This window comes from Lepisosteus platostomus, chromosome 4 (genome assembly GCF_059453375.1).
Source record: "Lepisosteus platostomus isolate fLepPlt1 chromosome 4, fLepPlt1.hap1, whole genome shotgun sequence".
Classification (NCBI taxonomy): Eukaryota; Metazoa; Chordata; class Actinopteri; order Semionotiformes; family Lepisosteidae; genus Lepisosteus; species Lepisosteus platostomus.
In genome coordinates, this window is record NC_142614.1 from 28,471,000 (window position 1) to 28,494,512 (window position 23,513).

At 35.3% G+C, this 23,513-nt stretch overlaps 1 protein-coding gene across 1 annotated transcript in view; it reads left to right on the top strand.

Annotated features, from left to right (window-relative positions):
- The window catches only part of spag8 (sperm associated antigen 8), a 39,206-nt gene extending 16,208 nt beyond the window's left edge, over positions 1 to 22,998 (top strand). The window contains exon 6 of the mRNA XM_088629340.1: positions 19,300 to 22,998. Within this exon, the coding sequence (XP_088485466.1) occupies positions 19,300 to 19,422 (123 nt within the window). The 3' untranslated portion in view covers positions 19,423 to 22,998. The remainder of the gene's footprint in view (positions 1 to 19,299) is intronic.
- The last annotated feature ends 515 nt before the right edge of the window (positions 22,999 to 23,513 follow it).

Sequence of the window (23,513 nt, forward strand, 5' to 3'; positions counted from 1 at the left end):
AAATGGCAATATTATGGACAATTCAGTGACTTCTGCTTCTATCGTGTCGGGGGGGATCCCTTTAGATCTCCCTTCAGATTTAAAAGGTTATTAATCATATCTTTGGTGTCGCATCTTCGCAGTGTAGCTGATCTTTTGCTGCCTGGGTAAACTATCACAAAGCTTTCGCGAACTTAACATTTCTATTATCAACAAATTGTAAATATGACATTTACATTGGCATTATTAATTTTTCACTTGAGTGTATGGAGGATTGTCAGCTGTCACTGAGAGCAGACCTCCCCTCTTAGGCTGCGAAAACGTTTTTTTAGATTTTTCTCCTCTTGCCAGAAAGCGCTAAATTGCATTTTGAGTGCGGCTTCTGACTTTTTTTAAATGACAACCATAAATAAAGCTGATACTGCTTAGACTTTTAATTATTTTAAACTGTATTACAGCAGCGGAATGTGCTTTTTCACGAAACCTCCTAGAGTAAGAGTCATCTGGACAGATGGCTTTTGTGGTGCGTTGGTCGGTCGTAGAAAGATTTAATGTCTTTACTGTGCCCATTTTAGTATTGAATATTTATATGGAATTTTACCACTGAAGGGAAATCTTAGTAGCTGAGCATAAAAAGAAAAGGCGCATATTGTAACGCGTGTGAAGGCCATAAACAATATTAATTTTGGAACATAAACATACAGTATATGGCTGGTCTCGGTACTTAAAAGGAAAAAATACACACCAGTATTCCATTTCTCCCTAAACATTTTAAGCATCGAAGTCTTTAACTAACGTGATACCGGAGTCAACAAGCATACTTTTAGAATTTGATTAATAGGGAATATAATATGGAATCGCGTATCTAAAGAAATTAATAACGATATCATTATATTCATGTACCGCAACACAAGCCGGAATCCAGCCGGAGCCATGACTTTTTTTTTAACAAACATTTATTTGAAAAAATAAAACGTTTCCCTGGGTCAGAGATTAAATAAAACTTCACTCGCACCAAACAATATATTTCTAAATATCACAACATGATCGAATTTAAGTCATTTTAATAACAATGAATAGTAACCTATGCGTTACAATATTTATATTGATTTAAATCGCGTTTTGATTTATATCGCAAACGTGTGTTTAAATATATGTGTTTTTTGATTCACAATCAGACAAATGCAACATTAATTAATATCTTTGTCTTCTAAGTATCTTAATAAACTTTCAGCATAGCTTTCTCCCCGTTTAGATTTATTTTTCTTGGGATCTTGGGATCAAATGTGGAAAGATTAGATTGTAATCGTTTTTATTTTTTAATTACATTTTAGAAAAGTGTAATCTATACTAAAAAGCTGTACACCACCTGCTATAAAGATACATATTGTAATACTTTCGGGCTCGGATAGGACGGACACAAGAACTCAGACTTGCAGAGTTAAAGCAAGTTAAAGCCTTGATTTTATATATCACCTTTAAAAGTGGCATCTCAAAGCAATACAGATTACAAAGTAAATACCCAACACTGATTATACCCATCTGTCATGCTGATAAAGCACCTTGAATTGAATTGAATTGAGAGAGGGGGGGGGGGGGGTCGAGCGAGAGAGCACAATCAGGTCAGACAGGCAAATAAGATACACTCCACAGACATTCACAACAGCGACATATCATAAAAAAAAAATGTTTGCACATATTGTTAAATTATTACTTGTTTTTCAGGAAGTTAAAAAAACACTTGAATTACTTATCCAGTCTCTGGAAATAAAATTATTTTTCAAGCAATGCAACTAACGTCAGGCAATGTGTTTTTTTTTAATCCAACATTGACAGCCACATCTTAAATCTTGTCAGTCAGCTCTTTTTTCTCTATTTGAATTGTGGCGATTCAAACAACTTGGGATAACAAGTGGTCTCAAAGTCACTGAGCTCACAGAGATTCAACAACAGATGACAATTTCCTTAGTCCTTCCTTAGTCTTCCTGAAATTGTCAGATTATGAGTGAATAAAAGCATTTTATTAAAAACACGTTTGCGTTTGTTTGGGAGCTATATTATGTATTTTTCAAATGTAAGATATAATGATGTAATCCTGCTTACACATCGCACGACTTTAAAAGCTAGAAAAACAGGTTTCGATTCACATTATCTGGCGAGCCTTGTTTTGTCAAAGGACAGCACACAATTCAATTCAATTCAATTCAAGGTGCTTTATTAGCTTGACCGATGGGTACACTCTCTCTCGCTTGCCCTAAACAGACAATACACAGGGGGGAGGGCAAGCGAGAGAGAGAGAGAGAGAGAGAGAGAGAGAGAGAGGGGGGTGATATGTGAATATGATAATGTGAATTCCTTCAAGTCAGGCACCTGTGAATTTGCAGTATTCCCAGAAAGAGCCGCATCCCATCCACTGTTCCTCCAGAAAGCTTATGCAGAAGTGAAGGAATTAAATATGGAATTAAAATGGAATTTAATATGGAATTAAACCCGTTTCACAGGTATTTTCAAAGTAGAAGGGGGCGAGATTTCCAGAGAAAGACACCCCCCCCTCCAAAACCCAGTAAGTACAGTACTTACTAGTTAAGAAAGCTGGGTGTTAGCATAAATTATTAGTAATCGATAAAATTAAATTTAGCACTGTAATAAATTGTGCTAATAATAAATTCTATTCTACTCTGAGAATGTAGGGGGAGGAAGAATGCCCGCGGTCTTTTCACTTACTGCAATATTATGGACACTCAATTGACTTTTTTTAAAAAAAACTTTTTTTGACAGCTGGTACAGCACCCCACCGCGCCCACGCGCCAGCATTATATTCTCATGTACGGGTAAAATATGTTCATTGTCTTCCAATGAAAGAAGGGTTCCTTTCACCGTAGTCGGGAGACATTAGAAGTTTGCCACGCCCGGACTGTTACACCAACGCATTAGCATGTTAAAGCGATTTCATTAAGGAGCCTAGCTTTCTTAACTAGTAAGTACTGTACTTACTGGGTTTTGGAGGGGGGGAGGTGTCTTTCGCTGGAAATCTCGCCCCCTTCTACTTTGAAAATATCTGTATTTAATAAACCGAAAATAAACCAATTTAATTTGTCACAACCAGCACTCCCGCAGAGAGGGGGGTTGTACTTGCAGTGCATCGGTATAGATGGGAAAGCCAGAGCCGACCGCTACACCGCCCCCGTGTTCGGGGTGCTTACCATTCTCAGTGCATAACAAGGAAGATTAATAAACATAAACATAATCTCATGGTTAAATAGTCAAGTCTAGCCATGTGTGAGTCTAGTCTCACAGAGCTTCAACAGCAGATGACAACTTGTGAGTTCGATTAAGAATGAATAAAAGCATTTTATTAATAACGCGTTTGCATTTGTCTGGGTGCTGACAAAGTAAAAAACAATTAGTTTTTGACAATGAAGAACTGTGTGTGTGTCTCTCTCTCTGCTGGCGTTTGTAATCTTTTTTATTTTTAAATATCGTTTATGACCTTTATGACCTTCGTTATGCTCTTCGTTAATGTCCAAGCCGGAACACATCATTATATCTCATTTTGTATTTCTTAAAAAAAAAAATCGTTTGCCCAGCCTAACAGTATTGTTGTTATTGTTTTTATCCTGTAAAGCGCTTTAAGGAGCCACCTTTAAAGGCGCCATATACAATAAAGTTCATTATTATTACTATTGTTAATTTGCTGGACAGAGAGGTGAACATTATTACGCAGAAGACAAAGATAGCGACTTACGTTGCATTGTGCATTGCGCTGCTGTAATACAGTTTTAAATAATTAAAAGTCTAAACAATATCAGCTTTATTTATGGGTTTTAAATAAAGGTGATTTAAACACAATTTAAATCAATATAAATGTTTATATTGTAACGCATAGGTGACTATTCATTGTTATTAAAATGACTTAAATTCCAACATGTTGTGATATTTAGAAATATAAATTTATTTGGTGCGAGTAAAGAAATGTTTGTTAAAAAAAAAGTCATGGCTCCGGCTGGATTCCGGCTTGTGTTGCGGTACATGAATATAATGATATCGTTATTAATTTCTTTAGATACGCGATTCCATATTATATTCCCTTTTAATCAAATTCTAAAAGTATGCTTGTTGACTCCGTTAATGTTTACTATCACATTAGTTAAAGACTTTATGCTTAAAATGTTTAGGGAGAAATGGAATACTGGTGTGTATTTTTTTTTTTAAAGTACCGAGACCAGCCATATACTGTATGTTTATGTTCCAAAATTAATATCGTTTATGGCCTTCACACGCGTTACAGTATGCTCCTATTCTTTTTATGCTCAGCTACTAAGATTTCCCTTCAGTGGTAAAATTCCATATAAATATTCAATACTTAAACGGGCACAGTAAAGACATTAAATATACATATACATACTGTATACAGTACAGTTTGCATACAGTAATATGTTTATGTTCCAAATCAATCTCTTTTATGAGCATGTGAAAGGCATGGTAAATCAGAGATTCTCAAAAATTACTGTACTGTACTTTGCATTATTGGAAACAAATGCATGATTGCGAAATGCTGTGGTGTTACTTTTACAAAGACGGTCTATGAAAAAAAGAATGTGGACCAGGGCAATACTTTAAGTTTGCAGCTTGTCCAAGGTCATTCATTATTAATACTATTAGTAATATCTTCTTTAAAGACTTTGATGGCGACAGCTCAAACATGAGAGGTTGAGCTTTATGATCTCCACCTTGCGGAAATTCCGGATACTATTATTTTACTTGCGGTACCACATGGTATTATGAGGTACTATACGAGAATTTCCGATAACTTGCGGTAGACTGCGTGAACCGCACCGTAAAATAATGCGGTATCGCCCGCTTGTTTTGAATGGCTGCATCTGTACATTGTAATTCTTATTTGCACTAATCTCTTGGGACATACACAGTACAACAGATGACACAGTACAACAGCCAACACCACATAATGCAGACAGTACGTTACAACATAATAAATTATACAACCAGAACTATAGTCATAGTGTCATAGTGAAAGAAATAAAAAAAGTGCATAGGGCAGACGTGCATTGAGTCTGAGACATTGCAGTTACTGTTAAGGATGCATACTGTAGTAGCATATAAGCTGTTCTTCAATCTAGTGGTCCGTACTTTAATAGCGTGGTGCTGATTGCCAGAGCGCAGGGGGAGAACAGTTTGTGGCAGGGCTGGTTGGGATCCTGAATGATGGATTGAGCTTTATTTGGACAGTGGATGGTGTAAATATCACTGAATTATGGTAAATCACATCCCATAATCCTCTGTACCATTGCCACAGCCCTTTGTAGTATTGCTGTACCACACACTGATACCACTAGTGAGGACACTTTCTATGGTGCTGCGGTAAAAGTTCATGACTAGCTGCTTCCCCAAACTGCATTTCTTTAAGCACCGCAGAAAGTGGAGGCACTGTTGCGCCTTTTTTCTGTCTGGTTACAGTGATGTGAGTCTGACACATGGGTACACTATGCTATTGTATATAGAATATAACCACTGCAATTAAAACTTGTATTAGCATAGTTGCCATTCCTCAAAATGTACACATTTAAGTAGAATCATATGACTTATGGATTCATAATACATCTCTTAAAAATAAATAAAACTGGTTATGGTTCCTTAATATATAAGGGTGTATAAAACAAAGGTAATGTCCTAACTGGATAATTGGAATAAAAAAGGGTACTGATATAACTATTGAAAACTAGTATTTAAAAGACTATTCCAAGAAATTAGATATACTATAAATGAGTGAATATTGTTAAATTATTGAAATATTGAGAAGCAAGGTCCTGACATGTTTTTTCTTAGCCTTCCACAAAATAAATTAAATTTGGGTAAAATATAACAACTTTTACAAATTATAAAAGTTAGTATTAATATTAGTATTATTGGGCTACAGGTAATGCTGGAGCAATTATTTATGTTTGGCTAATTTTTACAGCCTTTCTAGGCTCCAAAGCTAAGAGCTGACTTTGTGCTGCGTGCTAGGCCATAGTCTTATGATTTGGTATAAACCGGGAGGGTCATCCTCTCTTGCAAATATCCTACTTTACATTAGTTCAAGTAGTTAGCTGCGTCAGCATGCATAGGCTGCAAAGGAACAGATAACCTCTATGGCATGCTGAAATGAAAAGAAAGAAAACAAAGTTTCGGCTGTGAAGAAGACTTCACAGCTGAAACGTGTTTCCTTTTTTTTCTTTTCAGCATGGAATAAACTCGCTACCTATTCCTTTGCCTCCTACTTTACATTGTCTAGCTCTCATGACATGTAGTCAGGCTTCAGATTTCCAAACGTGTCATATACAGTTTTTGGTTGGAAAAAAAAATTCCTTCATTTTACCTTCATGTGAAAAAGTTGACAGTGTGTTTAATATGGAGATTTTACAGTACCATCTTAACAGATTCTTCTTTAATCTCTTGGGGGTATTCTATAATATACAATGTGTGCACCACTGTTTTGGTGCTACATGCCAACAGCAGCTACAGATGCAGCCATTCAAAATGGGTGAGGTATTTCGCGGTGGGCGTGTCGCGGTATCACGCAGTTCACGTGTGTCACGTGGCTAACTATCCGGCGTCGCCTTGTAAAACCGCCAGGGGGAGCTTAACCTCTCATGTACAGCATTTGAGCCTTTAATTTTGAACTGTGTATTACAGCATGTTAATCATCAGTCATTAAAATGTTGGTATATTTTATGAAAGCAAGATTGCTCAGTTGGACAAAAGTACACAACCTACCTTTATCAGAAATATTTATGCATCAAAGCCTTTACTGAAGATATTACGAATAGTATTAATAATGGATGACTTTGGACAAGCTGTATACTCAAAGTATAATTTCTTTAGCACATTTGTACAAGCACTTGGAATCTGTCCAAGCCATACTTTGTCAGGCATTTTGTTTTACTTCAACGGGCATAAAAACTTCCTTGCTTTTAACAGGGCGTTTCATAATTTCTAGCTACGAAAATGATTTAAAATGCGACACCTATCATTCAACTAGAGCTTAAAATATCACAAGGAAAAATACACACCGGTATTCCATTTCTCCCTAAACATTGTAAGCTTCGAAGTCTTTAACTAACGTGATACCGGAGTCAACAAGCATACTTTTAGAATTTGATTAAAAGGGAATATAATATGGAATCGCGTATCTAAAGAATTTAATAACGGTATGATTATATCCGTGTACTGCGACAGGGCTGTGTAGGGCTGTTTCGCCTGCCTGTTCATGCGAGCTGTCTTGTAGCCTACTGGTCTAGGTGCGTGACTACCAACTAGCAGGTTGTGTGTTCGAATCCAGCTGGTGCTGGACTTTTCTTTTAACAAACATTTCTTCGAAAAAATAGGTAAGCGATATTATGGACAATCAATTGACTTTTATATTTCAAAATATCGCAACATGATCGATATTTGCGATATTTTGAACATATCTTCCCTTCTGACAGCGGTTCCTGCTTCTATTGTGTGTGTGTGTGCAACAGTAAATTTTTAAAGAGAAATGGAGGCTGGACAGTATGCGTTACAATATAAACATTTATATTGATTTAAATCGTGTTCTGATTTAAATCGCAAACGCGTGTTTAATTATGTGTTTTTTAATCATCATCAGGCTAATGCATTTCTACATTTTCTGTATGAACCAGCTTAGAGGTTCATACAGAAAGACAGCTTGTGTTTAAATTGAGTGTAAGGTAATTTATGCTTCTAAAGTCATGGTCAGTATTATTGTACTGTGCTGTACTGTGTCACATTATTTTATAGCGTTTTTATTGCGTTATTAAATCCGGTGGCGCTGTGTTAGTTTCCTGACTCACATTATTTAAACTGCGACACTGATCATTCATCTCTAAATAAACTTTATTTTATATAGCGTTTTAAGCGAATAGGTAATTAGATTGCTCATAAACCTAATCACTTTTTCTACATAAACACAGCGTGATTGCTCTCTGAAAATGCTTTTCCTTTATTTTTAAAGTAGGCTCAGATTTCAACTATAGATCGTATTATTATAAACTTTCTTGGAAAAATGTATTTTATGTAAACCATGTTTGCTATTAATTCATTTAGGGCTAAAATACGTTCATTGTCTTCCAATCGAGTCGAGTTGACATTGGAAGCCTGCCACACCCGGACTGTTAAACCAACGCATTAGCACGTCAAAGCCCATTGAGCCAGTATTGGCTTTAGTATTTAGTATTTAGTATATTGTAATGCTTACGGCAGACAGGCACTGTGTAGGAGCCGACGCACCAGAGCAGCACACCGAGGGAGCGTCTGCATTTATAACTTAGTTTTTAAAATTAGTCAAGCAATACGAAGCATCTCCTTTTACTTAGTGCCTGAGCATACTGCAACGTGTGTGAAGCCCATAAACGATATTAATTTTGGAACTTTAACATACAGTATATGGCTGGTCTCGGTACTTTAAAGAAAACATACACACCAGTATTCCATTTCTCCCTAAACATTTTAAGCATCGAAGTCTTTAACTAACGCGATACCGGAGTCAACAAGCATACTTTTAGAATTTGATTAAAAGGGAATATAATATGGAATCACGTATCTCAAGAATTTAAAGACCAGACAATCGCAAACTCGTTTTCAATAAAATTATTTTATTCATTCAGCAGTTTGTGAGAGGGACATCCAGCAGGGAGAGACACACACACCGGTTTTCATTGACAAAATTGTTTTTTTTCAATTCCTCTTGTCTAACAGGAATGTTTTGTTTGTGGACAGACTGTTAGACAAGAGGAAAAGACCGCCTCCTCCTAACAAGCATTTCGTTGATCCGATCACGAATTCTTTTCCAGTCGTACGCAGCAAGGGTTGAGAATCTCCGATTCACCATCGTACTAATGGTTTCACGGAGATTGCAAGGCAAGGCACTTTTGCCTCTGGACCCATCGAAATTTACAGACGTGGTCCACCCCCAGTAAATTTCAAAAGTCACAAGATTTCGAAACACGAGGGCGGCGTAGCGGTCGGCTCTTGCTTTCCCGTCTATGCCGATGCACTGCAAGTACAACCCCCCCTCCATCTCCTGGGTGATGGGTAGCAGTTGGACATCTGGGAGAATTATTCGTCCCACTGGCATCTGTGAATTCCGCTGTGCTTCCTGGGGGGAGATAGGCGGCGGGGACAGCATCAACAGATTCCTGCGGGGTGGTGAACTGAGAGGCCGGGATGGAGTGTCCTGAGGCGGTGTGTGCTCTGCGGGGGGCAGAGCTTCCGCCAGGCATTGCAGCCTGCGCGGCGGGGAGAGGCACTTTTCGGGAAACAGCTGCTCAACTGTTTGACTGCTGGAACTCTAGCCTCCCAATCCTCCCCAGTAATACATCGTAATGCTCCCGCTGCTGCCGAAATGTCTCTATACAGGTGCTGCTTCTACAGGTTGGCACCCTGGCCAGTGGCCGAGAGCAGAGACCCACGGCGTGTGGCAAAATAACATAATTCATGTAAGAAATAAAGTCACACAGTAGTATTCATCAGTCGCGGAACAGAAGTCAAAATAAACTTTTCTTTTTTTCCGTCTTACCGCTTTCTTTTTTACTGTCCTGGTGGTAGATCGTTTCGCCCGTGCGGTGTTTTCTTGAAGAACAGGCTACGAAGAAATAATTATAATTGAATTTAAAATTCAAAACGGCAATAATACCTTGTAATATGCGCTGTAATCGCGTATTTCAGATGAAGTCTGCTGTATTTGCTTACCCTTTGCTCTTTGGAAGCTGGGGCGGCAGAAGCACCCCGTCTCTTCCCGTAAAACGCCTTGGTCTCCATACTGTACTATGGTCGCTGTAGTGCAGGTTCGCAGTTTTTTTTTTTGTGATGGGAGCTCACCCAATCCCTTGGTGTCTTTTATGCGTCACACTGAAAGCCACTGAGACATCAGGTACTACTGTTGTATTTATGAAAAAGAAACAAAACAAAAAACATACTAACAACTGTGCCATCCTACTCCTTAGTTAATACATTTTATTATTCATAAACAGTTAACATTGTTAGCAAAATATTTTGAATTATATTTAACCCTATTTTTTCTTTAGTTTTGTATTTAACTTATTATATGATAGACTTAATGTATATTTGAAAAATGAAAATATATTTTTACAAGATTTTACATTAAGCACTTAAAATTAATATGGTTAATAATAGTAAACTGTAACATGCTGTAACAAGATCGGTTAAACTGCGAAGAAAATGCTTTCAGAGAAAATGTTTCAGGTGTGAAGAACATAGATCTCCAATGCAATTTCAACCAAACCTGTTCCCACACACCCTGCCCCCACTACCATTAGAATATACACAAACATTTTAGCGTTTCATTCTGAGCAGAAGACTCTCACACCTGAAAAGTGCTGGCTGTGACGAATTAAACCGGTTTTACAGGTTTCAATCACAGACCATGTGACATGGGACTCAGTAAACTAACAGCGCCACTGGATTTGATAATACCTAAGCAAAATCCGCAATATGGAAACAGAACCTGTGTGAATGTTGATAGATGATGTACTCGTAACATTTTTTCAAGACGAACTACAACATTTAAAAAATGACTTGTATGTACTTGATATCTCTAATCAATCCACGGGTCCCAGCACAAAACGAAAGTAAAACGCATACCGTTTCGCGCTTCTTATTAGTTGCTCAAAAGTAATTTGACCGTATGAAATGCATAATATAAACCTAGAAACATATACGTGAGCAGTACTTAAGCACTGTAGTATCGGTGTTAAGACATACCTCTCAAATACTGTAAATCAAGTTAAAAATATCTCAAGACCGATTCTGGTCGTAATGAAACCATGTTTCGTGTATGTTTTCTTTTTCATCTTGAAATAACTCATTTCTAAATACCTTTTTTCACTGTTAACATATAAAATATGTATATAAAATATACACTCTGACAGTTCATCCTGCTACCAACATTAAATAAAACAAATCTTAAGATTTCTATATTTATGTCTTTATTTAGTGGTTTCATTCGAAGCTTACAATGTTTAGGGAGAAATGGAATACTGGTGTGTATTTTTTTCTTTAAAGTACCGAGACCAGCCATATACTGTATGTTTATGTTAAGATTTCCCTTCAGTGGTAAACTTAGATATGAATATTCAATACTTAAACGGGCACAGTTAAGACATTAAATATACATATACATATTGTATACAGTACAGTTTGCATACGGTAATATGTTTATGTTACGCGATTAAAAAATAAATAAATAAAACTGAAAGGTCCAGCACCAGCTGGATTCGAACACACAACCTGCTAGTTGGTAGTCACGCATCTAGACCAGTAGGCTACAAGACAGCTCGCATGAACAGGCAGGCGAAACAGCCCTACACAGCCCTGCCGCAGAACACGGATATAATCATACCGTTATTAAATTCTTGAGATACGCGATTCCATATTATATTCCATTTTAATCAAATTCTAAAAGTATGCTTGTTGACTCCGGTATCACGTTAGTTAAAGACTTCGAAGCTTACAATGTTTAGGGAGAAATGGAATACTGGTGTGTATTTTTTTCTTTAAAGTATCGAGACCAGCTATATACTGTATGTTTACGTTCCAAAATTAATATCGTTTATGGCCTTCACACGCGTTACAGTATGCTCCTATTCTTTTTATGCTCAGCTACTAAGATTTCCCTTCAGTGGTAAAATTCAATATCTACAACGGGCACAGTAAAGACGTTTACAGTAAGTCTTTCTACGACAGACCAACGGATCACGAGTGCCCCTGTCGGTCAACCAATCACGCACCGCGGTACCCCGTGTCATCTTACCTGCGGTACGTGTCTGTACCGCACACTTTGAATGGCTGCATCTGTAGATGACTAATGTCAGAAAAAAGCTGATTTATGGAGGTGATTTTTGGACTCTCACCAATAAGTTTATTTTTTTAAATCACATTGCCAACTGAAAGCTATACAAAAGATTTACCACACACAGTTTAACAAAAGCTAATGTACATAATGATTCTGGTCTTTTTCTTTTCATTTTCTTATAGTTAAAGCTCAGTAGTACCAACCAAGTACAGTATATAGTTTATAACAAGGTTTAATGAATCAGTCAGTGACATGGTCTTTAAACAATTTCCTAATTATCAGATATACACTGTGAAAACCATGCTCTTAATTGTCAGATCTAAAATCCAGGGGAAAAAATCACTTACAGTAGGAAATATTTTGGTACATGAAAAACTGTTTCATTATATTCTTTGATTTAGTAATGGGTACAGTACAAAAGAGCACAATAAGTGCAAGTGTGCTGTACACATCCAAATTCTCGAAAAAATGATATTAACATTTAACTGTTCTTTGGAGGTCTATATTCATCTGCAAAATATAGTATTTATATGAATTCAATCAATCAGTTACAGATCCAGCCATTCAGAATGAGTGAGGGATACTGCAGTAGTTTACGGTTTAGTAGCAAGAGTGCGCAAGTCTGCGGTAGACTTCGGGAGTCCGCAGCATTTTAGATATTTTCAGTAATGTGGCTATGGTTCTTTGTAAAACCGCCAGGTTGAGCTGTGAAAGCTTAACGGAAAGTGTGGAGCAGTTGGGCTGTTACTGGTTTTGAATCCTGGCCTATGCTGAGGGACAGTCTTTTTCTAATTGTGGAATTTAAGCTGTACACTGTAAAGACTTTTATTAATTTTAAACTGTTGCTGTATGCTGTAACTTGTAAATGTGATGTGCCTTTTTCAACTTTACATTCACATAGAGAAACTCCAAAGGTAAATTTTGGTATCAGAAAACAAAAACAGTACTGTAATGTAATATTGTACATACAGTAATCTAATGTACGCACAGTAGATGGTAGTGATAGCTAAATATGAAAACATACCCAACAGTATTCTATCCTTTTAATAAACATTTTATGCATCAAAGTCTTTAACTTACAGTGGTTTATAGTTTTATTGTCCTTGTTCTGGTATTATAAAGTTTATATACTGTACTTCATAAAAAAGTTATCCTTTTCTAAGAATACGTAGTGAGAACACCAGTTGCTGTTATTGTTAAAAAAGTTGTACTGATTTAATACCACTTGATAGTTATATTAATATGGAATTGTGTAACTAAGCAGCTAAAATATCACAAGTTGACATTTCAGAAACATTTTGACATCCGTTTCTTTTTAAAAAAACTTCAATTGTCCTTGTATTAGTAATGGACAAAGCACTGTAATGTAGAGCGCTGAACCAAATGGTTCAAAGCACGATCAGAGCATTACTTTTGGTTTGTTTCTTATATAGTGAATACATAAAAATAGTCCACTATTATAGCTTGTTGTTGGCTCTGGCGTGAATTTGTGTATCTGGATAAATTAAGTGATGGTTTTGTGATTAAGGATTAAGGAATTCTTTAAGCTAAACAAAGGAGGGAAGAAGGGTTATTTTTACAATTGCCAGTAACCGGAGAGCAGCTTATCCATATGTTGAAACCGCGCCACAACACTGAAGACAGACAGGTTACACCTTCAATTGAGCCAGTCATTCTCTAGTTTAGTAATGTAAAGTCTAGATGCCAATGTTCTTGTTATGTGAAGAAGAATAAGCTCTTGCTTATTAAACTCAGAGATTCTGACTCTATATTCCCCTCATTTAGCTGAAATGGATAAAGAAATCATGCAGTTTTATTAACAGACACTCTGACTCAAACCTGTGTCGTACAGTGATATAGATGTGGGTAATGTCATCCCCATTAAACAATGTGTTTATCGTGCAAATCCTGCTAAAGTAGAAGCATTGCAGAAGCTGATAAACTGTACAGTATTTACTGGAGCGCAGTTTAGTTCAAAGAAAATTGATGAGATGTCACGGTTCTGTACAAATTACAGAAAAGTGAACGCTGAAACTCCACCAGACGTTGTATGTACTTTTTAACCATAATCAAGGACCGATGTGCTGTTCCCTTTTGTAACAGGGTTACTCCCTGGAAATTAGACACAAGAAGGCTATTATTGGACAATGTTGTGTTGCTCTGGCAATTTCTCTGTAAACTGAAGTTATAGAGAAGACACGTTGTGTATCGCTCTTTTTACACCTGTAAGAATGGTTCTATGTTAATGCAATATGTAAGATATTATTAATAACCTGTTTAAGCTGTTAACTCTACTTCACACCTGCATGTCAAGATCATCGTTTCAAAATAAAAAAAATCAAACCTTTCTTTGGATGAGAACATCATGATTGTTACGCAAGGAAGAAACTTGACAATCTGTTACAATTACCATCAGAAGAAAAAAAAAAGTTTTTTTTATTAATTTGTGGCTGCTGCAGGTACACCTTTTGCAATGGCTGGATAGTTAACCCTTCCCGATTATTTAGTCACTCTGTCTGTGGGAGGATGCTCCCCTTGACAACTGACACTCCTCCATACGCTTAAGTGAAAAATTAATAAAAATGCCAATGTAAACATCATATTTACAATTGGTTAAAAATAAAAATGGTTGTAAAGTTCTCTAAAGCCTTTTCAGTCAAGAACGAGAATTCACATAGGGAGCTGTGTCAGCATGCGTAGGCTGCAAAAGACCAACTAAAGAGGGAAGAAAATGCTTTCAGAGAAAACAATGTTTCAGGTGTAAAGAATACAGGTCCCCAAGTAATATTATTGATTACTAATAGTTTATGCTGACACATGACTTTCTTATTTAGATGTAACTTAAATATTCAACTAAGTCTGACATTCAGAAAAAAATATTGAATAGTCTGTGGTATTTGTATAGATGAAACTTTTCTAAATTAAAAAAAATAGAAGCTGCAGAACAGTCATTACGGTTAATGGGCAGTGCGCTATTTTGTCTGCTTTACATTCTGAATGGAATGTGTGTTGCGTTTACAAAATTAAAGTGTGTAAAATGTTGAATTAAAAAGTACACAAAGACTCAGAAAGATTTTAAAGTCATGCAATGTCTAATTTAGGCAGGCACATGTATTGGTTTTTATTTTTTATTTTCTTTAAAATTGAAAGAATCAGTTGCCTATTGTGCCATACAATATTATGTTACATTTTTATGTTTTTGAGAGACTTCTGAACATTTCAACTGATGCATAAAAATGTAGCCTAATGCCTTTTCGAGTTATGAGCACGCTTACACATTAGACCTGCTTAATTCAAACTAAGATTTCTAAAACTGCAACCAGGTACTAGATATTGTTTAAATAAAAGCTGTGAACATTTTCAATAATTGCAATCTTTAAAATGCCTGTGGTTTGAATGCTCTGTGTCATTTGTTGGGTTATTTGTTGAGTTATTGATATCTGAAGCATCCTGTCTCAAAAATAGGAATTTAAGAAAGCAAAGGTTATGAAAACAGTGACAAATGACCCTGAACAAAATACGGTTTGACATTCTTATTATTAATAATTATTAATAATTTAATATCATTAATAGTGATCAGATTTATTATAGTTCGGTCGAATTGGGGCGGGAGTGCCAAGGGCACAAGCCCATGAACCTGCATTCACTACAATATACTATTTCATTTTCAGACTTGTAAAGGCTTGTCTTGAATTGCCCCATTGGGATGCAGTATTTTTTAATTGGATTGAACCAGTTTTTCACTCCCATTGTTGCGAGTATTCATATTTGATCATTCATATTTTCGATTTATTTATTGAACACGTTGTGATATATAAAAATAAAATGTTGATATAATGTACATAATATTTAGTACTTTCTTTAAAAAAAATAACCTTTTTTGTTGCAAGAGAAACACATGCCTTAAATGGGAATTGAACACTGGCTGCCAGGTTCAAAGGTATACACCTAATCCACTCCTAAGCAGTCATTTTGAAAGAGTGATGAAACATAATCATGAGCAAATGAGTGGAAGACGTTGATGCAGATGTTTACAAAGAAAGTGAAATACGTTAATACTTTGAGCAATAAAAATCTATTACATTTAGATCTTAAATTAATATCGTTATTAATTTATTTAGATATGTGATTCCATATTATATTCCATATTAAGCAGATTCTAAACATTATACTTTTAATTGAAATAACAAGCTCAAGTATTCTTAGAAAAGGTTCAAATATTATAGCTTTTTTATAAAGTATATAAACTTAATATTGTCAGATCGAGCACTTCAAACCTTTTCTAAAATAACCACAGAAAGTGACCGAGTGACTTTGATGCATAAAATGTTTATAAAGAAAGTGAGATTTTTTATTTAAACTGCCACTACCAGCCATATACAGTTTGTATAATATATTTATATTCCTAATTAACTAAATTAATATAGTTTATGATAATCAGAGACGTTATGCACCTGTTAGTTTTATGCTCAGCTACCTAACTTTCCCTTTAGTTGTAAATTACCATACTAATATATCATATTAAGAGGATTTAAATATGCACAGTAGAGAGATTAAAAGAAGCAATCATTTCACTAACAACTAATGTACCCCAAATGCCACATATCGGCCATTATGGCCAGCCAATCACGTAACACGGTAGGCTGTAGATGTTTTCCAGCAGCACGGAGTTTTATCATACATTTTGAATGGCTGCATCTCTATATACATTCAATATTTTATTGTTTTCAAATAATCAGGACTGTGTACTTTTTGTTATGATCTTTAGAACATTTTTCTACAAAAAACATACTTCATGTCCAGTATATGTCATACAGATGCAGCCATTCAAAACGAGCGGGTTTTGTCGCTGTAAAACACGTCATACCGCGGGTTACCTAATAATACCGCATAATACGGCAAGTAAGATAATAGTATCTGGAATTACTGCCAGGTGGAGCTAATAAAGCTCAACTTCTCATGTACAGTGTTTGAGCTGTCGCCATCAAAGTCTTTACCGAAGATATTACTAATAGTATTAAATGAATGACCTTGGACAGGCTGTAAACTCAAAATATTACCCTGGTCCACATTCTTTGTAACCGTCTTTGTAAATGAAAATACTTTATTTTTTCACTGACAAAAAGTAACACCACAGCATTTCGTTGATCCGGTCACGCATTTGTTTCCAATCATACAAAGTAATTCTTGAGAATCTCCGATTCACCATGCCTTTCACATGCTCATAAAAGATATTAATTTAGGAACATAAACATATTACTGTATAAAAACTCTACTGTATATGGCAGGTCTTGGTATTTTAAAGAAAAAATACACAAACATATTCCATTTCTCCCTAAACATTTTAAACATCAAAGTCTACGTGTAGTTATTTCGGAAATGTTTTTACGTGCTCCTTGCTCCTTCTGACCATGTTACTGTACGTTTATACAGTATACAGTACTTTGTGAGAAAAGTGATAGTTTTAAGCTATTCTGTGAATACGCTCGATACCAGAGTAAACAGAAGCATACTTTTAGAATTTGATTAATAAGGAATATAATATGGAATCGCGTATCTAAAGAAATTAATTACGGTATAACTATATCCATGTACTGTTGCACAAACAGTAGTATAAGACTTTCCATTGAGATGTATTTGTCACATGACTGCCTTGGTGGCGTGATAGCTTAAGTGACTGAGTTATACTGTAACCCTGAGGTTGAGTGTTTAAACCCAGATGTCGCCATTGGTTTTCTTTTAACAAATAAACATTTCTTTGAAAAACTAAAATAGCTAATATTATTGGCATTATATTTTCATTTTTTATATTTCTTAATATCACAACATGTTCGTACTGTATGTACCTGGCGGTACCGCAAGGTTGTACTGTAGGGCACAAATCCACGTGAGCCCGAAAGCCCTACATTAATGTGCATTCGCATATATAGATAAGTCCATATATTGACTGAACAGCTTCTTCCCTTTGGCCATCTCCTTACTTAACCAGAACACATGAAAACGGGATGTAGTGTGTATTTAATTGTGGACCTGTGTATGTTCTTTGTCTAAAGTGTACACATATTATGGAACTATTTTCTATCTATCTTTTTGCACCAAGATACCAGACCAAATTCCTTGTACATGTATCGTACTTGGCAAATAAAATTATTCTGATTTTGGTTATCCTCCAGTTTATGTGCTGAATAATACTTAGCGTTTATTAACTCTAGTAGTGGAACTTTGATCAATATTTATTGCTATTGAAAGACATTTAAAAAAACAAAGCTAATGGAGAATTTTTTCGATTAAAGGAATGTTAAAATGCTGAGGAAGCTTGTCTTCTCGTGAAGTGGGCCATAACTCTACATTAAAGTACTATGATAATGTACATTTCTTAGGCAAGGGCATTTTTTAAAAATTGCAGATGCTCCAGAAAGTTAAGCACTTTCTGAATGTGCCTAATGAAGGAAAATAGATAATGCAATCTTTTTTGTAAAGGTTCCAGTCATCTTGGAAAATGAGTGATTATGAAAACATGTTTTCAGGAATAATAAATCCTGAACATTAGCACTCTTACACACTTCACTATGTTATTTAAATTGGGGGTTATTAAATTAATATTACATAAATTTTCTCTATTTTTCTGAGAAAAATCATTCTTGGGAAAAAAAACTGCACTTTGGACTTTTACGTAACATTTATGGTCAATTTAAACTTTGCAACAGTAAAAACAAAAGTAATTATAATTGGATTGTCTTTGGGGAAACCTTTAAGCCTTTTATTTAAAAAATATACAGTATTTATTAAACAGAAATGTGTTTTTGCAGGTGAGTAGGTCTTTATGGTTGCATTGTGATACCTTTTTTCTATCTCACATAGTTTCAGATATAGATAAGTCCATATATTGACTGAACAGCTTCTTCCCTTTGGCCATCTCCTTACTTAACCAGAACACATGAAAACAGGATGTAGTGTGTATTTTATTGTGGACCTGTGTATGTTCTTTGTCTAAAGTGTACACATATTATTGAACTATTTTCTATCTATCTTTTTGCACCAAGATACCAGACCAAATTCCTTGTACATGTATCGTACTTGGCAAATAAAATTATTCTGATTTTGGTTATCAGTGAAGCACTTTTGAAAGACTGCATAGTACTTTGCATTCATAAGGAAGTGTATTATTTTAGTAAGTGCTCCTATATTCATGCATGTAAATGTACTTAATGTTGGAGCTGACTTTATAATTCTAATGAAAATTCACTGCATTTACTGATGGATACTAACTGTGCTTTCATACTAATTCTAACCACAGCAAAATAACAATGTGTTTATCTTTGTTACAGATGTTTTATTAAGGACCTGCAAATGTTGTCAGTTTTTTGTTTTTATTCATATTGTCATTGTCTCTATACAAGTAATTTGTAAAGTAAAAAAAGGTAATATTTTCTTTCTCTGTTTTTCAGGGTGTAACACCTGTCCGATCAAGGGATACTCCATTTAAGAAGAATTCATCTTTCAGCAAACCTATTAGCGAATATCTAGATGAGCCCATGCCTTACACACTAGAGAACTATCCTAACTTGTAAACACTCAACGTGATTAGGCACTGTTGTACTATAAATAGCTGTTGAATTTTTGCATCCTTCATTCCTTTACTTTCTTAATTATTTTATATCCAGCATTTTTCTGTAAGATTTAAATTCCATTGAGGATAATTCTGCAGTCGTTTGTGTAATAGAATTTAATTTTCTTAGGCAAAGAATTGCAAATGCTTCCATGGAAACCAAACCACCAGCTTATTTTCTTGGCCGTCATCAGTTATAGAATGTTTTCACAAATTTGTAACCCCCAATACTTGTTTAAAGACTCATTTAACACTGAAAAAGTGTAAAGAAATGCACATACTGTAGATATTGATTCGCTCTGTTTATATTAACCCTAATCATTGTTTTGATTATATGTTATTGGTCAACATTGTCATTGTGTCATTGATATACAGTACCTATATCTTCATTTAAGATAAAGGAAGTACAATACTGTACAGTAATAGTACAGTTTGTAGAAAGACTAGAAATGCTGTTTTACTACAGAGGTTGTCTCAACATTTATTTCAGTGTGCATAAAGAATGGCTTATCTACTGTGAGCATTTCTTGGATTCTGATCTTTCTAAAACTATGCAATATTTAATTTTAAAATAGATTTTAAAAGAAAAATTGCTGCATTTGGTAATTGTCTCTGGAATTAAAAAGCTGAAAGGGAATAGTGAGCATAGATGATAAGATTATGAATAAGAATGTGTACTACACTATAGCTAGTAAAGTCTTTTGAGACCATTTTGCCTTTTTTATTTTGACAGTTTTTAATAATTGTTTTAACCATTTATATCTGTATGTTTGGAATTATTAATGCTAATAAATCTAATACAACTACAATATAATACAGAATTTATTGGACTGACACTGGCTTTGAATTATATCCTTTAATGCATACTGTATACATACTGTTATCTGCATATTTCCAAAAGCAAAATACAGTAACCTTTTGCACAAACGTCTGAAGTATATAAAATAAAAGTGAAGTTCAATTGTGTAAATCACACATAAAAGATTTAAAAAACAAGAAATAATGCACAAAAGTATTATTTTAATTGCTTATGTGGTACTGGTGATTTCTTCACTTGAACCTTAAACCTCTAACACCTTGGACTTAGAAAAAAAGTAAGATTTTTTATTGACACAGCTCTGTTGCAGTTGGATATTATTGCAGGTGATCTGAAGTGTGGAAAATAATTTATACACAGAGTGTTTAATTTAGAATTGACATGAATATAGAAATCAAGTAGGAAAAGTATACATAAATAAAGACACATTTAGTTACAGTATGTGCGAACTGTTGTCAGTATTCATACAGTAAATAATTGAGGAGACGTTTAATGATCAAATGAAAGGACACATTTGTATATATTGATAAATTAAAAAAAATGTATCTTACTGTTATCTTTCAGATAAAATGTTGTCATATCATGCTATTTGTTTATTTAATACAATATGACATGTGTCAGTATATTATCTTTTATTCTCTCTACATAGGGCAGTAAAGCCAGAGAGTTCATGCCTGTAAGTTGTTGAGCTGCTTTTACAGGACCTAATGTGCCTGTCATATGGTTATTCCTGTAAACATGCCATTCCTGAGTTCCTGTGCCATTAGCTGAACATTGTGTCTAAATCTGTACCTTGGCAACACTGCAACATCTAAGAGGAAAGAATGTTCTATGACAGATTAGAGATCCAGTTTTCAAGATGAAAAGAATTTCAGTTATCTGTTTGATATGTGTTTCTTTCAATGTTAAATTGCATTCTTGGTACTGTATATGCCTTGCTGTCATCTCTACTCTTTTAAAAAAAAATGTTTGTTTTCCAAAGGAGAAACTGTTCTGCTGTAAAAATGTAAGTTCTATGCTCTTTTATATACAGTAGCTCCTGATACAACAATCATAAAATATGTATTTTGTGCATTCAGAACTAATTTGTAACTCAAGAATCCTGTTTTAAAATGTTTTAGATCTCTGTATCTCATTTTCAAATATAACATTTATGTTATGAGGATTACTTGTACAATTTTCTGTACTGTAAAGGTATAGCATAAAGGAGTGGGTAAATTTGCATGTAAGGTCAGTGGCTGCCAAGGACCAGAAACGCAAAGCCATTAATTCCAAAAAGGTGTAGTGACACTGCTAATAACAGGGTGAGAGAGGTGTCCAGGACAATGAGGAAAACCCAAGTGCAGGTGAAGCAAGAAGACATGGCAAGCAAACAAACAGAAAACCTCAATCTAGTAATGCAGTCAAAAAGACGAGCAAAGTTCATAACCAGGATAGCACAGAAGCAAAGCAGAAGGGGAAATTCATAAAGTTTAAGCAAAGCACAGTCAGAAAGCAAGAGGAATAGAGACTTGAGAACAAATTCTGAGACTTAGCACCTGAGCAACATAGCGCCTGAACAGTGGGGTAGGCATGCTAACAAACTATACACAGGTGAAACAGATTGCCTGCCAAAGTGCATGGTCAGTGCAACCAACTGATTGACAGGTCTAGTAGAGGCTCTGCCTGTTGCCATGGTAATTCTAGTGCATTCTGCATTGCTCCAGCGGGAGGTAGTGTGATAAAGGGTAGAAGAATAATATAGTTGAGTGGTCACATATATATAAAGATAACTAGTTTTCCCTACATACAAAGTGGATCTCTGTATATGGAACTTTTAGACCCAGTTATATAGAACATAAGGTTACAAATGAGAGGATGCCATTTGGTCAGTCTTGTTCATTTGGTTGCTAGTAGCTTATTGATCCAAGGATCTCATCTAGCCATTTTTTCATCCCAATGGATTTACTTTAACTGACTAGATTGCTTCATTTGAAAACATACCTTCTGTTTTCGGTGCAAAATACCCGTGTCCACTTCTGTCCTCAGGTCCCCCTAAGTCAATTCACCCTAGATAACAGTCTTATTGAAATGGTGCAAACTTATAGTTATTTGGTTACAAGCATGATGTTTAACCTGCCACTGTACAAGGAATCTGTGAAAAGGGAAAGCAGCCATCGCCTTCAGCCAACTAAATAAGCTAGCCTGGCGCAATAGCAACCTTACCATAAAGATGAAGATACTGATTTAGCAAGCATGTGTTCTGACATCTTACTGTGTGTGGGAGTGGCTGCTAACCCCCAGACAAACAGAAAAAAAAACAGGCTCCCTGCTGTAAAATTCATTTTTGGAAATGTATTTTAGTTGTAATAGTGGAACTTTTTTTTTTTATTCATGTTTAATATGTCTGCCCTGCCTGAATCTTCACACAAATAAATATACTAACGCACATTGATGTGATTAACCAGTCATGGTTCAATGTGCCACTGCTGGATAGCAAGTGAATCTTGCTAGGGATGCAAATGAAAGATTGACCACACCATGTATTCATTTTGATCTTTTATTTTATGACTATATTTTAATATTATATTTATGTATTATCTCATTGTGTTTAATATCTTACTTTTTTCATTTTGTTTGATTTCCAGCAAAAGAGTGATTGAAGACTACTGAGGAAGAATATTTTTTTTTTCTGTTAATGAATCTACTTTCTGACCTCAAAATAAATCTTCTGGACTTTAATTTCTATATCCTTTTGTGCCCATCTTTGTTTTCTGTGTTTCCAATTTCTGTCCTTCTGCATAACCAATGTGCACTTAGTGCACTTGCGAAGACCTCACACTTATTGGGAAACAAAAACATGTAACGTTCAGTTGGCTTACTGAGGCTGCTGTAGGAACACAATCTTTTGTCTTTTTTGTAAGCATTTCCACAAAAGGAAAGTTACATTTCATTCTTGATTCATCAAATGAAACGAAATAACAAGATAAAGAAACAGACTTCCTTGAAACTGGTACAGTACATCTGTCAAGTCATATCTTTCAATGATTTAATTCAACAAGCTCCACACTTCAAAAAGTACAGATTGACCTTGGATGGTCTGTCCTGCTCTCTTTTGTGTATTTTGTGTAAGACGACCTAGAGATCTGTTTGATGAACTGGAAATGTGTAAAGACAAAAGCAGCAACTGTAGCACATGCTTGTTTTACAATTTAGCTCATTGATCTACAAGTTCCAGAAAAAATTACAGGTAAACC